This window comes from Triticum dicoccoides, chromosome 2A (assembly GCF_002162155.2).
Source record: "Triticum dicoccoides isolate Atlit2015 ecotype Zavitan chromosome 2A, WEW_v2.0, whole genome shotgun sequence".
NCBI lineage: Eukaryota > Viridiplantae > Streptophyta > Magnoliopsida > Poales > Poaceae > Triticum > Triticum dicoccoides.
Window position 1 is genome coordinate 431,237,688 of NC_041382.1, and position 13,032 is coordinate 431,250,719.

Sequence of the window (13,032 nt, forward strand, 5' to 3'; positions counted from 1 at the left end):
AGATTCTCACAACAAGCCTCATGGTTACGGTAGGGAACATTTCACCTTTTTGGACGAAACGACATCCGTTGCCTCTTCTTGATTTCAATTTTTTTCTAGTGTCAACATAGAACAACATGAGTGTTTTCTTAATTTTCGGATTTTGGGGGGCTCGTTTGGATATTTTTATACATTAACTGAGTTTTCTATCCATTTATGTACATAATTCAAATTTGATCTATAGGCACATGCTCTAATGCATATAAATTGGTTGAAAATTCAAATCTATGTCCTTGGTTTCATGCGTAGATCCCATGCAAGAAATGGGAATGAATGTTAAACACCCTGCCACCGTCACTCGGCCGCAAACATTGAGATACCTGGTTTTAAATTCTAGTAAATCCAAAACTTGTCTGAAATTCATTAAACTTGGCATGCTATCATGGAGCCGAATCAACATGTCGTGGTAAAAAATTTGTCCCATTTGAGGCAGGTTTAGGTATAAGCTTCTCACAAACCAGAGCTTCTGACAACAAGTCTGATGGTTTCGGTAGGGAACGTTTCACCTTTGGGGACGAAACGATATCTGTTGCCTCTTCTTGATTTCAATTTGTTCTCTAGTGTCAACATAGAACAACATGAGTGTTGTGTTAATTTTTGGAATTTTTTAGGTTCGTTTGGACATTTTTATACATTAACTGAGTTTTCTAGGCATTTTATGTGCATAATTCAAATTTTAACTACATGCACATGCTCTAGTGCATATAAATTGGTTGAAAAATCAAATATGTGTCCTTGGGTGCATGCTTAGGTCCCATGCATGAAATGGGAATGAATTTCAAACACCAGGGCACTATTGACTGCCGGCAAAATGTTGAGATACTTTGTTTTTAAATTCTAGTAAATCCAAAACTCGTCTGAAATTCATGAAACTTGGCATGCTATCATGGAGCGGCATCAACATGCCGTGGTAAAAAAAATTGTGCCATTTGGGGCAAGTTTGGGTATAAGCTTCTCACAATCCAGAGCTTTCTCACAACAAGCCTCATGGTTTCGGTAGGGAACGTGCCACTTTTGTGGACGAAACGATATCTGTTGCCTCTTATTGCTTTCAAAAAGTTTCTAGTGTCAACATAGAGCAACAGCAGTGTTGTGTTAAATTTTGGAATTTTTCAGGGTTTGTTTTGAACTTTTTATACATTAACTGGGTTTTCTAGGCATTTTATGTGCATAATTCAAATTTGAAATACATGCACATGCTACAGAGCATATAAATTGGTTGAAAATCAAATATGTGTCCTTGGGTGCATGCTTAGGTCCCATGCAAGAAATGGGAATGAATTTCGAACACCAGGGCACTATTTATTGCCGGCAAAACATTGAGATACTTTGTTTTTAAATTCTAGTAAATCCAAAACTCGTTTGAAATTCATGAAACTTGGCATGCTATCTTGGAATGGCACCTGACATGATATGGTATTTTTCATGTAAATTTTGAGATAAGGCACACTCGAATAACAGCCAACAAAGGCATTTTCAAAAAATAGCTGCCACTTTAATATCTCAAACGTTTGTATAATTCAAATCATGTGTGTTCTGTTAACCATTCATGTGACGCCACGTGTCTTGATTTTAATGGCTATAGGAGGTGTTGTGCGGATAGATGCTTGACTGAACGGGGGGTGTGCGAGGGGAGTCCGGTGCACAGGGCGATCGAGAGACGTGCAAGCTGTCCTCCAATGCGCAGGCTCACCGGGAAGTGTGCAAGCTGTACGCTACGCATGCTCACTAGGAAGCGAGCCCTTTGACTTCCATGGTCGCCCGCCTTCCTCTCAATTAATGGTGCCCGAGCCGCTGTTTAATACGGGCGGCCTTACTGTTCGCCTCACATTCCCCTCCGTCTCACAGACCTCCACCAATGCCATGGCGCAGAATGATCATCTGCTACTAGTCTTCAAGTTTCATGAAGTCGACTCCGAGCCGGAGGAGATAGAAAATAAGGAGGAATGGGGCCTCATGGACATGGCCCCAAACGAGGTGGCCGCGGCGGTTGCTGCCCCTGCTCCCGTACCAACTCCCATCCCCGCGCCTGCGCCAGCGACCATCCCCGCAGCATTGACGGGCTGGTCACCGAGCACTATTGCAGAGCTGGAAGCCGCGGGCGTCAGCAAGGTCTCCGCGGACCCATGAGAGCTCGTGTACATGCCAGCGCCAGCGCCCATGCCCGTGCCCATGCGTGCCCCTCCACTCACCATGGCGCCGGTCCCCGAGCGTTTGGCTGCACCTGCCACGCCCGTGCCCGTGCGCATGCCCCCCCCCCCCTCAGTGGCATGGGACGCCGCCATTGGCCGCTACCTCTCAGCGGCGCCATTTGCCGTCCTCCCGCACGACGGCATGATGTTTGATTTACATGTGAAGAACATTTTGTGCTGCCTTGAAGACTTCAACAACAGAGTCTCGGACGATGGCAAGGACAATGACGGCGCGACACGCCGCCTCCGCCGCCGCCGGAAATAGTTTTTTTGGGGTTTTAATACTGTATCTCGAATTCTCAATCATATGAATATAAATTCACAGTGTGACTTAATGAAAGATATGGTTTGAACGAACTTGGGTTTTTCTCGTTTAATGTACAAACTTATCAAACAGTTTTCTTTTGAAAATAATGTTAATGGTTTTTAAATATAAAACACCCATCACAAACCTTTTAGTTAGAACACCCGTATGCAAACCGACAGCTTCCCCAGGAAGCCAAGGGAAAATGTGCCGAGCAGGATTTGTGCAGCTCTTGATCGCGAACGTTTTAGATAGAACACCCGTATACAGAGTGAGAGCTATGGTCTTCCCTCTTAAGTCAAGGGAAAATTCGCAACGCAAGATTTGTGCATCCCTTCAACGCAAACGGTTGTTCTGGATGACCCGTGTGCAACCACGTAGAAACAATTGGGTAAGATTTGCATCTGTCATATTGGGTATGTTACCATTTGTCAAAATGGAAATATTGACATTTGTTGATCTAGTAACATTGCCATTTGTCAACCTCTTGTAACACTGCGATTTGTCAAAATATGCAGCTAAAAATCACTAGCAATATCTAATTTTTGCAACTAAAATCACTAGCACTGTTCATATGGACACCAATACAAAGTGGCATTGTACTTTTTTGTCTAATTTGAGACCAGTTTTGATGTAATCTTTATCTAATTACAGACGAGAGATTATTAATAATTGGGTACCAATATCCCAAACGGATTATTTATTCAAACAGTGAGTGTTAGACCAACAATGGATGTGTGCCATGCTTCGGTTAAGTAATAAAGCGGCAGCATTATCCAAATAGAAAGAAAAAAATGCGTGCCGCCACGCGGCCCATGTGCCGTGCGAGCAGGCATGAGTTGACGGGATGCATATGCAAATGTACCATTCATTACATACAACAAGTCACCAACACACAACAACAATGAGGATACATGTTGGATTATAGATTATTTCCACCAAAACATTCTAGTAAATACTAAAGTTTTTCTCACACAACAAATAACAAAGCGATGAAATGAACTTCAGCTCAACCAATCCTCAGCGTTGGAAACACTTGATTTGAACCATAACTGATTCTATGGGAAGGGCCAGCTATTGTCAATATCGAGACCAACGCAGGACTGATCATCTGGGCTGAAGTGTCCTATATCAGGACACATATTGTGATAGCCGGGGTAGGGAACCATAGCAATGTCTGAGGTATAGACACAGTTGCTTCTCATAAATGGTAGTAACGTTGTGTCAACAGCAGCTGGATCGCCTTTCACCATCATTGGATAGTTTTGTCCAAGGAAGAGCGAGTTTTCTCCAAGAGTATCAATACTGAACCAGGGAGAAGGTGTTGGCGCTAGCACAGTAGTATCCATCCAGAATGCCCTGCAACGGATATTGGAATAGGTCCGGAGAGTGCGACCATGGGAGACAACACCTGCTTCGTTAGTAACATCAGCAGTGCCTAGTATACATACAAGAAGAGGTGATCCATCGGAATAACTTGCCAAGCGCCACTAAGTATATAGGTATTGCTCGTCCTCATGCTCGTGATCATCACCATCGTCATCTCCCCCTTGGTTATAATTTTTTTCAAGTATAGGTGGTGGAATGTTCACAAGACGTTGGAAACACAAGAGGGTTAATTAGTAAAGGGAAACTAGCTAACCCGCATGCATGTGGATGAAACAATTATAATTACGGTGGAAGACAAACGTACCAAAACCATAAGGATTCCATGCAAAAATAGTGTCACGAGAGGTGGCAGCAAACACAAGATCCTCGTATTGAATTGCATCACAGTACTCATCCATGTACAAAAATTGATTTTTAAGCAATATCCATCGAGGCGTGGAAGTAAGGATGGCAACAACTTGTCAAAGATAGCAACAACTTCATAGTTCTTGTAATTCCAAGAGCGGTTGGGAACTCGAAAAATTGCTATCTTCCATAGACGACTGTCACCATGATCGTGTTTAAACGTATGTAGATCATCTGTGTGCTCAACCTTAGGGCAGTCTGTGATTTTTAGAAGTGGAACCCGGTGACAAGTGTACACATTCACAAGTTCCCACTCGCAGTTATACCCAATATAAACAACCCAATCTCCATTTGCGCCTGCCCAAGCCTTACCCTCAAGCGATGGCATCTTAACATCACATGTATCATTATCAAGCGGCATCAACTTCCACAAAGGCAACGCTTCCATCATCCCCACGCCGGCGACCAATGTCATGGCGAAGAATATAGGGGAGATCAAACCGCTCCTGAACCCTTGGGTTCTTTGAAATGATATTATTTGTTGAGTCGAGAATAGACTTGAACGAACCTGCCATGCTAGACAAGGTGATGACGTCGCACCGAACAATGAGTTCCTCCACCACGTCATCTTTTAGATTGGGGCAAGAATAACGTGGTCGTTTCCAGCCTGTTCTCTCCATGGAGAAGATGATCGAATAACGGAAGAATGAAGGGTGAAGGCAAATGGAGGAAGGAAGAGCATGTGACAGCAGTTCCAAATCAAGAGGGAAAGGCGAAGAGGAGGTGGATGGTTGCCATGGTACAAAAAGAGGCTAGTGGGGAGCGAACGGTTGTCACAGAGGTCACACGCTGACGACAAGGCCGATTGAACCGCATGCCTTATATCACACACACCTTGATCTGGCTGACCGTTTCTTTTTTGTTGCCTAATCACAAATAGTTCATCCTACTGAACTGTATGTTGTATATCGCACACACCTTCATCTGGCTTCCGTTTCTTTTGTTCCTCCTCATCACAAGCAGTTAATTGAACTGAACCGTATGCCCTGCATCGCACACGCAACTAAAATACGAACCGTGTTTGATGCATCCGTCATCGCAAATGTTTTGCACCTTTTTTGACGGTTTTTACGCCACTGTTTGCGATTATTGCATCGCGCACAGTTTCGTCGAAGGGTCTCTGATCGTAGTGTCGCGTTAGCAGCATCCTTTAGTAGTGAGGGTAGTAGGTCCTAAGAACAATTAAGTAGGGTTGGTTAGATGACTATGATGATGATATGACGTGTTATTATGATAACGAGTAGAAATTGTTAGACGACTATGATCATGATGAGTATGACTTGTTATTATGATAACGAGTAGAAGTTGTTAGATGAATATGATGATGATGAGTATGACTTGTTATTATGATAACAATGAAGAGTTATTATTAATGATGATGATGCTTAGTTGTTATATCATTATGAGCATGATCATTTATTATATGTATCAGTGGGTGAAATAAACATGGATTAAATTCAAGTGGAGGCAACACATATGGTGCAGATCGAAAGTACTACTAATCCAAACTTGATCATAATAATCCAAACAAAAGTGATCAAGTTTGGATTAGTAGTACTTTGGATATGCACCATGTTGCCTCCACTTGAATCTAATACATGTCTCCTTCATCCACTAAAATAATAACTCATCATGATCATAAAATCATATCATGAGACTACTATAAACCAGTACAAATACAATGGCAATGTGCAGTAGAAAAAAATAGCAAACTTTACCAGTAGCGCTAGTAGCCCACCAAGCGCTACTGCTAGGGAGGTGTAGTACTAGCGCTTGTTGGAAAAAGATGTTGCTGCTAGGAAGGTGTAGTAGTAGCGCGGGGATGGAAAACACTCTACTACACTGCAGGATAGTAGTAGTGCGCCCCGACCCACGCTACTACTGAACATTAGCTCTAGCATCGTATCAGTAGAGTGCCTCCACTCGCCACTAATATGCCTCCACCCCGCGCTACTGCTAGGCTTTTCCCTAGTAGTGGAGGATCAAGTGAGGAAGAGAGGAAGGGGAGCCATTAATGGAGATGGTGGAGGGGCAAAGGGGAGAGAGCGAGAAGAGCGGAGAAGGGAGAAAGAAGAAAGTAAGTGTGAGGAAAGAGCTAGCTAGAGGTAGGGGGGAGAGGGAGAGGGAGGGGGGATAAAGGTGGTTGATGCGCTTAGTACTAGCGCGGGGCATGGGGGTCACGCTACTACTAAGCCCATTAGTTGGAGCATGGCCTCAGGCACCAGCACTTAAGCTACTACTAAAAAGGGCCCACCAGCTGGCCCCGTCTATTCATAGAAGTAGCGCGGGGTGGCACACACGCGCTACTACTATCAACTTAGTAGTAGCGCAGGTTTTATACCCCGCGCTACTATGGCCTGTCGCGGGGGCACGACAGGGACCACTTAGTAGTAGTGCCGACCTGTTGTGCCCGTGCTACTACTATGCTCTACCAGTAGTGCCTTGTTTTTACCCGCGCTACTACTAAGTAGCAGTAGTACGGGCCAGTTAACCCACACCACTATTAAGTGGTTGCCTATAGGGGTTTTCCTAGTAGTGTCACATTTAGCAAGCAGATGGGTCTAAACCGCTCAATCCAAACAACAACCATTTTCTTCTGGAGAAGCATGATAATTCCAAAGTTTAGACGAAGGAACAAAAGATCATCATTGTACAAGTCCACAAATTTTTTTGAAAGAAGATTACCTTCAATTCCCAACATTTCTCATAAAACTCAGTGGGGAATAATTTGTGCTAAATTTACTGGGTGTTAAGACTTTTGACCTTATTACCAGCTACGATCACATTCCTTGGCACCCATATGCTAGGCAATTTCTTTCGCCTATATCTAGTGTTTTCTTAGCTTTTACAAATGTAGATGTTCTAAGACAATATATTGTGTTGCTAATGAAGTACTAATTTTGAAATAAACGTATATATTACTGAAATATTATATTTGTTAGTCCTTCCATCTCAAAATAAGTATCGCTGATTTCACACAACCTTGTGGGCGGAGGGAGTATTTTGTAATGTCACTTTCAAGAAAATATCACATAAGCAATCAATTGTAGAGTGCGATGTTGTTTGTATGATTGAAACATAGTCTAAGAAGTAGCTATCAATCTGATCATTAATTCTAGTCTTATCAGCACATCAGTAACTTGATTTTAGTATAGCATTTTAGGTTCAATTTTTTGGGCGGGAAATTTTAGGTTGAATTTAACAAAATACGTGTACAAATAAGAATCTACCTGATCATTAATTCTGGGTCCGGCTCCACTCTTTTCATGGTTGCACTTCCTGTATTCACATAATTAAAAGACTAGAATATAAAACATGATATTACATGTATACCCAACAGCGTCCTCTGTACATTTTGTCTATTCATAAAAATACTTGCATCTATCCAGAGTTACTTTATTTGGAAGAAAGAATTTTTTCACTGGAAATATTTTCTGCACAAAAATCTGCAATTGAGCACCTGAGATTTAGATGCGCATTTATGCTCTGGTCATCTGCCGTCTTATATCCTAATACTTTTTGTATCTCAGATGTGAATTATCTTTCTGACACATACGGTAATTAAGATGAATAACATTAGAGGGGATATATTATTCTCTATGGTAAACTATTATGGATGACATGCAAGTTATTAATTAATTATTACTATTATATTGTTGCAATATTTTTTTTGAACTGGGCTAATCCCCTTTCCATTAAAGATATAACAGAAATACAGCCAACTCCAAGTTCACATGACAAGGGAAAGTGAAAAGGCGAGTTCAAGCACTCCAGAAAAACCCGCTGTGAGCTCGCAATCGAAACTTCCACTACGAGGCAAAAACTCTGAAGCACCATCAACACGCAACAACCAGAATCAAGTTCAGACCTCATTACAGCCTTCACAAAGGCAACAAAACATGTAGATTAAACCAAAACGAAGCCCCAAAGTTTTCCATGTAGCTTGGTGTCTTGGCGGATCACTCCACAGTGTCGCCAACGTACGCGGTCGCACAGAGCCTCATCATCTCTTTAGCATTCTCCTTCAGAATCATTGCGCCACGCTCCAGATCCGTTAATTGCAATATTAATTGATCATGTAAAGATAGTTGCAATACATGACACTACATGCAACTGCATCTGGCTTAGAAGATCAATCCGTAATATCACTGATTTCACATAACCAATGCTATCTATGTATTCCATGAAAAATAAACCAATGGAATACAGAAATACATGAACTGTGTAATGAAAAACCATGCGGATTTGCTAGCTGAGACATTGCTAGGAACATCCGTGGGACATCACACTATCGTGTCATAAGAAGTGAACCAGCATGGTTTCACTTCAGTACCAATGTGATTACCCATGTAGTGTTTGTTTGTCGGACCTAACAGTTAAGAACTTGCGTTACTATCTTATTAAAGGCATTGTCTCCATGCTGATGTTCTAGCCTTGTTGTGTTAGATCTGGCATCCACGATGAAAATTCTTGCGCTAACAGGCTGGGCGTGGTGACGTTGGTGTGAGTGCTTTTTCTTTTGTTTTTTGTTCTGACTTGATGGATTGGTGCAGCAGAAAGTGACTTAGTCGTATGTGTTTTTTCATATCTTGTCATGGCTCAGCCAGTGTGGCCCACCTAATTCATCTGCCCTTGGCCCCCTCGCGTCTCCCCCGTGGGCGACCTGGGGGAAACCCTAGCCACCGCTTCTCGCACCTCCTCCGCGCCTCTCCCTCCTCGCCGCCGCCCGCAGCGCTGCCGGACGAAGCCTGGCCGGCTGGGCGGCGGCGGGGCTTATCCCCATCCTTTTCGTCTTGGCTGGCGCGCGACAACGGGGTCGAGAGGAGCGTTGGGCGAACGTGGGATTCGGCGGCGCGGCGGGCGGGTCTCCTGGCGGCGTCGTGCACGGCGCGATGGTGGCAGCCTGCATGTCGCGAGGTGGTGGCTGCGTTGGGCCTGCCCAGTGGTCGCGGGTGCCGCCAGATTCAGATCAGATCCATCTGGATCCTGTCTTCCGACTCCGTCGGCCGCCGCGGGGTGGTGATGGTCGTCACTGGCCACGTCGGACCGCTGGTTTCGGCGTCTGGAGATCTACAACGGGTTCTTCTCGATCCTCCTTTCTGGCGGGTCGAGCCCCATGGCTCTCGCATCTTCACATGTTTTGAATCGTGGCTCGTTGCCAGATCCAAAGCAGACGGAGGTTTGGTGGCATAGGATGGGGACTGGAGGAAACTTTGGTCGGCTAGCCTGGCCCGGCATCGGCGACGTCACTCGACGCCGTTACCCTCCGTGGAGGCAAAGCCGAGGTCTCTCATATCCACCTCCGAACCCCTCTCGGACGAAAGTCCAAAATCCAGTCTGAAATGGGCGGCGGCGGCGGCCTGCGTCTTATCCTCCATGGAGGCGCCGTCTTGGGAGGACCTGCTGTTTGGGGGAGAGATGCTGTGGATGGTGGGCTCCGAGTACGTCTAGTAGTGGCGACGGTGTGGACGTTGCTAGGTGGTGCGGCATTGTATCTACCGCATAGATGACGACGAGTTTTGGCGGCATGGTGCAGTTGCATAGCGACGACGGATGCGGCTGGATGGACGAGCGCAAGGCGGTGGAGCTGTTTGGCGCCATGGTGGCGTCGACGACAGCGAGACCGGGCAAGATAGATGCATCAGTACAACATTGAAGATGGATTGATGGCATGTGGCTATGGCGGCCTCATACCTGGCAGGCGTCCTGATTGAGAAGTGCGCCGAACTGGTGAGTGCCTCATATCCGGCAGGCGTCCTGATTGGGACCTCAGGTCTTAGATGATAGGTTTGGATGCGAGGTATGTTTGATATTACGCCCAGACTATCAGCGCCCCTTCATCAATTGGTTAGGAGTAGCGACGCATGTTGCCTAGACGGTGACTTTAGTCTTACTGTTGTATGACTTTGTAAGGTCTTATGTGAACAATTAATAAAGTGGCTGCATGCATTGTCAAGATGCAGAGACCGGGTTCCTCCTTTTTTTAAAAAAATATTGTCTCAACGCCGTGTGTCTTTAGATTCATTTTAAGATAGCTTACCAAATATGCGACCTGGTCTTATTGCTTTGTATCAATTTTAATATTATTATGGTGGTGTGCATCTGCAGATGCACAGGCCGGAATGTTTAAACTATTTTTGGAAAAAAATGTGAGCATGTTCGTAATAGTGGTCTACTTTCTGTGAATCATGTAAATGTATGTGTTTTTTTGTCAACTTTCATAAAAAGATGTAAATGTCATTTGGATGGCAAGACAGAAAGTGTGGGTTCTTCCGGGAAATATCATTCATCGCCTCGAATGTATCTCAGGAATGCGACCCCCCTAACAGACTACAGGTGCGAGCTTAATCTCGTTCAGTATCAATACTGTTTATTGCATAGCGCAAGCACGATTGGTTCGTACCATGGAGTTTTTAAGGTGCTCTGGACCTCTGGTGTACTCTCAAGAGCGAGTGCATTTGGACATGTATTCGATTTTAACTTTCCTTAGTTATAACTAATTACTAATATGTGTACAAAACAATATTATTTTTAGCGGAGCATAACAATTTATGTGCTGAAATATCATGGCAAGCCATATCTGTTTATCTATATTTGGTTATATTTGCTCCATGTAGAGTGCAGGAATGGCAGCCTTAATTTGCAACAGAAAGATCTAAATTAATTAATTAATGAAAATCTCTTATTTATATTGCATTTTATAGAGCGTGAGTGATTGATTCGGTTCACTGAATCTACCACTCAAGCTTCACAAACCATACAGTACAATATAGTAATATATATGTACAAACAATTCGGCTGGAGATAGTAGCACCAGACGACCCCGGCCGTATTGAGCTACACACATGCAGACCAGCAAAAGCCACACGCACGCGCACGTAGTACCGTGGTATTTTGATCGCACACATACAATACATACGTACGGTGGTAATATATATGGCGGCCGGCCGTCCTGCGAGGTAGACGAAAACTACCTCGTGGTATCTATATCTTACCCAGGGCAGACAGGCAAGCTTGGAAGCTCACGCGTCGCGGACCTCGAAGACGTTGCGCGTCTTGACGACGACGTCGTACATGTGGACGAGCTTGAGGCGGGCGAAGTCTCGCGGGACGGAGATGAGGTGCACGGTGGAACGCTGGTGGAACTGGAGCAGGCACGGGTCGTTGAGGTAGCGCTCCCACCCCAGCTCCCGCAGCCGCCGCTCCAGGACGTCGTACGTGGTCACCACCTCGCCGCTCGGCACATGCACCAGCACTTTGCCCGGCCGCGCCCCGCTCCCGCCGCCGCGGCCGGGCGCCTCGCTGTCCGCCCGCCTCACGATCCCGTCCTCGAATACCCACACGCCAGTCATGCTAGCTATTTCACTCGACTTGACTAGCTCGTAGGCTCTTGCTAACAGCTTGCAAGATGTATCGATTTCAGAGGTGATCGATCAACAACGGTGATTGAAGGTGCAAAGAGGTGGGAAGATGGTGCAGAGCTTATATAGAGGCGAAGGCTACCGGGATGACGAGGCCGGGCGCACTGCTTATTACGGAGTGGCTCCTGCATCGGCTAAGGTGGGTCCCGCCAGCTCAGCGGTGGTGTCCTTGGAATGGGGTGGTGTGGGCCCCCGGGAATCACGGCGCCTCCAACCATAGAAGGAGAACATAGTTGGAAGTTTCCAATCGAATACTGACAATCAACCGTTCGATCACAGAATGAATGGCCAGATCCGTTGTGTTCCTCTGGGCCACGGAAAAGCAAGATGGTCATCGAAGCCGTCTATAATAACGATGGAAAAGGGCAGAGATATACCTTGTAATAACTACTCCCTCCGTTCCTAAATATTTGTCTTTCTAGACATTTCAAATGACTACTACATACGGATGCATGTAGACATATTTTAAAGTGTAGATTCACTCATTTTGCTCCGTATGTAGTCACTTGTTAAAATGCCTAGAAAGACAAGTATTTAGGAACGGAGGGAGTATGTTTTTTTAATAAATAATACAGTATGAACACATACCCTCATAAACACATACATACACTCGCCCCTATTAATACATGAACGCACACCATACGCTATGAGCAATTCCGAATGATTGAGCTGACAAATTTTGAGATTGACATCACAGGCGCCTCATTATCGATGGAACGTCGCCTCCACCTGTGGCCATCCAACCACAGGTCGGTTATCTTTCTTTTTTTTGGTAAAGGGCATGTATTTAATATCATGTTTTTTCCAATTACGCCAAGTCCATGCAACACCATGCATATTTAAAATAATGAGTGTATGCGCGTGTATATGAGCGCTTGCGTTTATACTGTGTTAAAAAATATATTAAAGAATGAAAGATACAAACTATATAAAAATTTAATACGTACCAACATTCCTAAGTTTAATCTACTATCGCCCTTGAGCATATAGATGGTCCAGGAATAATGTTGAAGATTAAATGATACCTTAACAAGAGCATGATCATCCATGTAGTATCCACATACAAGGTCGTTGACTATATTATCAATCATTACCGTACACTTGAATAAATTTCCAAGTAGGAATCAATTTTCAATGATTTCGAGCACAATTGTCTCCTGTCAAAGTTTCAAAGAGAATATCAAAATTATATTGAATACATTAGCAAGAATTTTCATAACACAATGTAATTCATGTATATGCAATCACTATCAAGACTCCAACCCAAGTTCCGCATGTATTA

General features: G+C 44.4%; 1 protein-coding gene across 1 annotated transcript; it reads right to left on the reverse strand.

Annotated features, from left to right (window-relative positions):
• Positions 1-10,993: 10,993 nt before the first annotated feature.
• Positions 10,994-11,790, reverse strand: LOC119359433 (flowering-promoting factor 1-like protein 4). The gene has a single exon (XM_037625627.1). It carries the CDS (start codon positions 11,679-11,681, stop codon positions 11,352-11,354), a length of 330 nt encoding a protein of 109 aa, XP_037481524.1. The 5' UTR covers positions 11,682-11,790; the 3' UTR covers positions 10,994-11,351.
• Positions 11,791-13,032: the final 1,242 nt, after the last annotated feature.

What these genes read in the sequence shown, in the direction of transcription:
- LOC119359433 (XM_037625627.1), bottom strand. Translation starts at nt 11,681, where the DNA reads ATGACTGGCGTGTGGGTATTCGAGGACGGGATCGTGAGGCGGGCGGAC.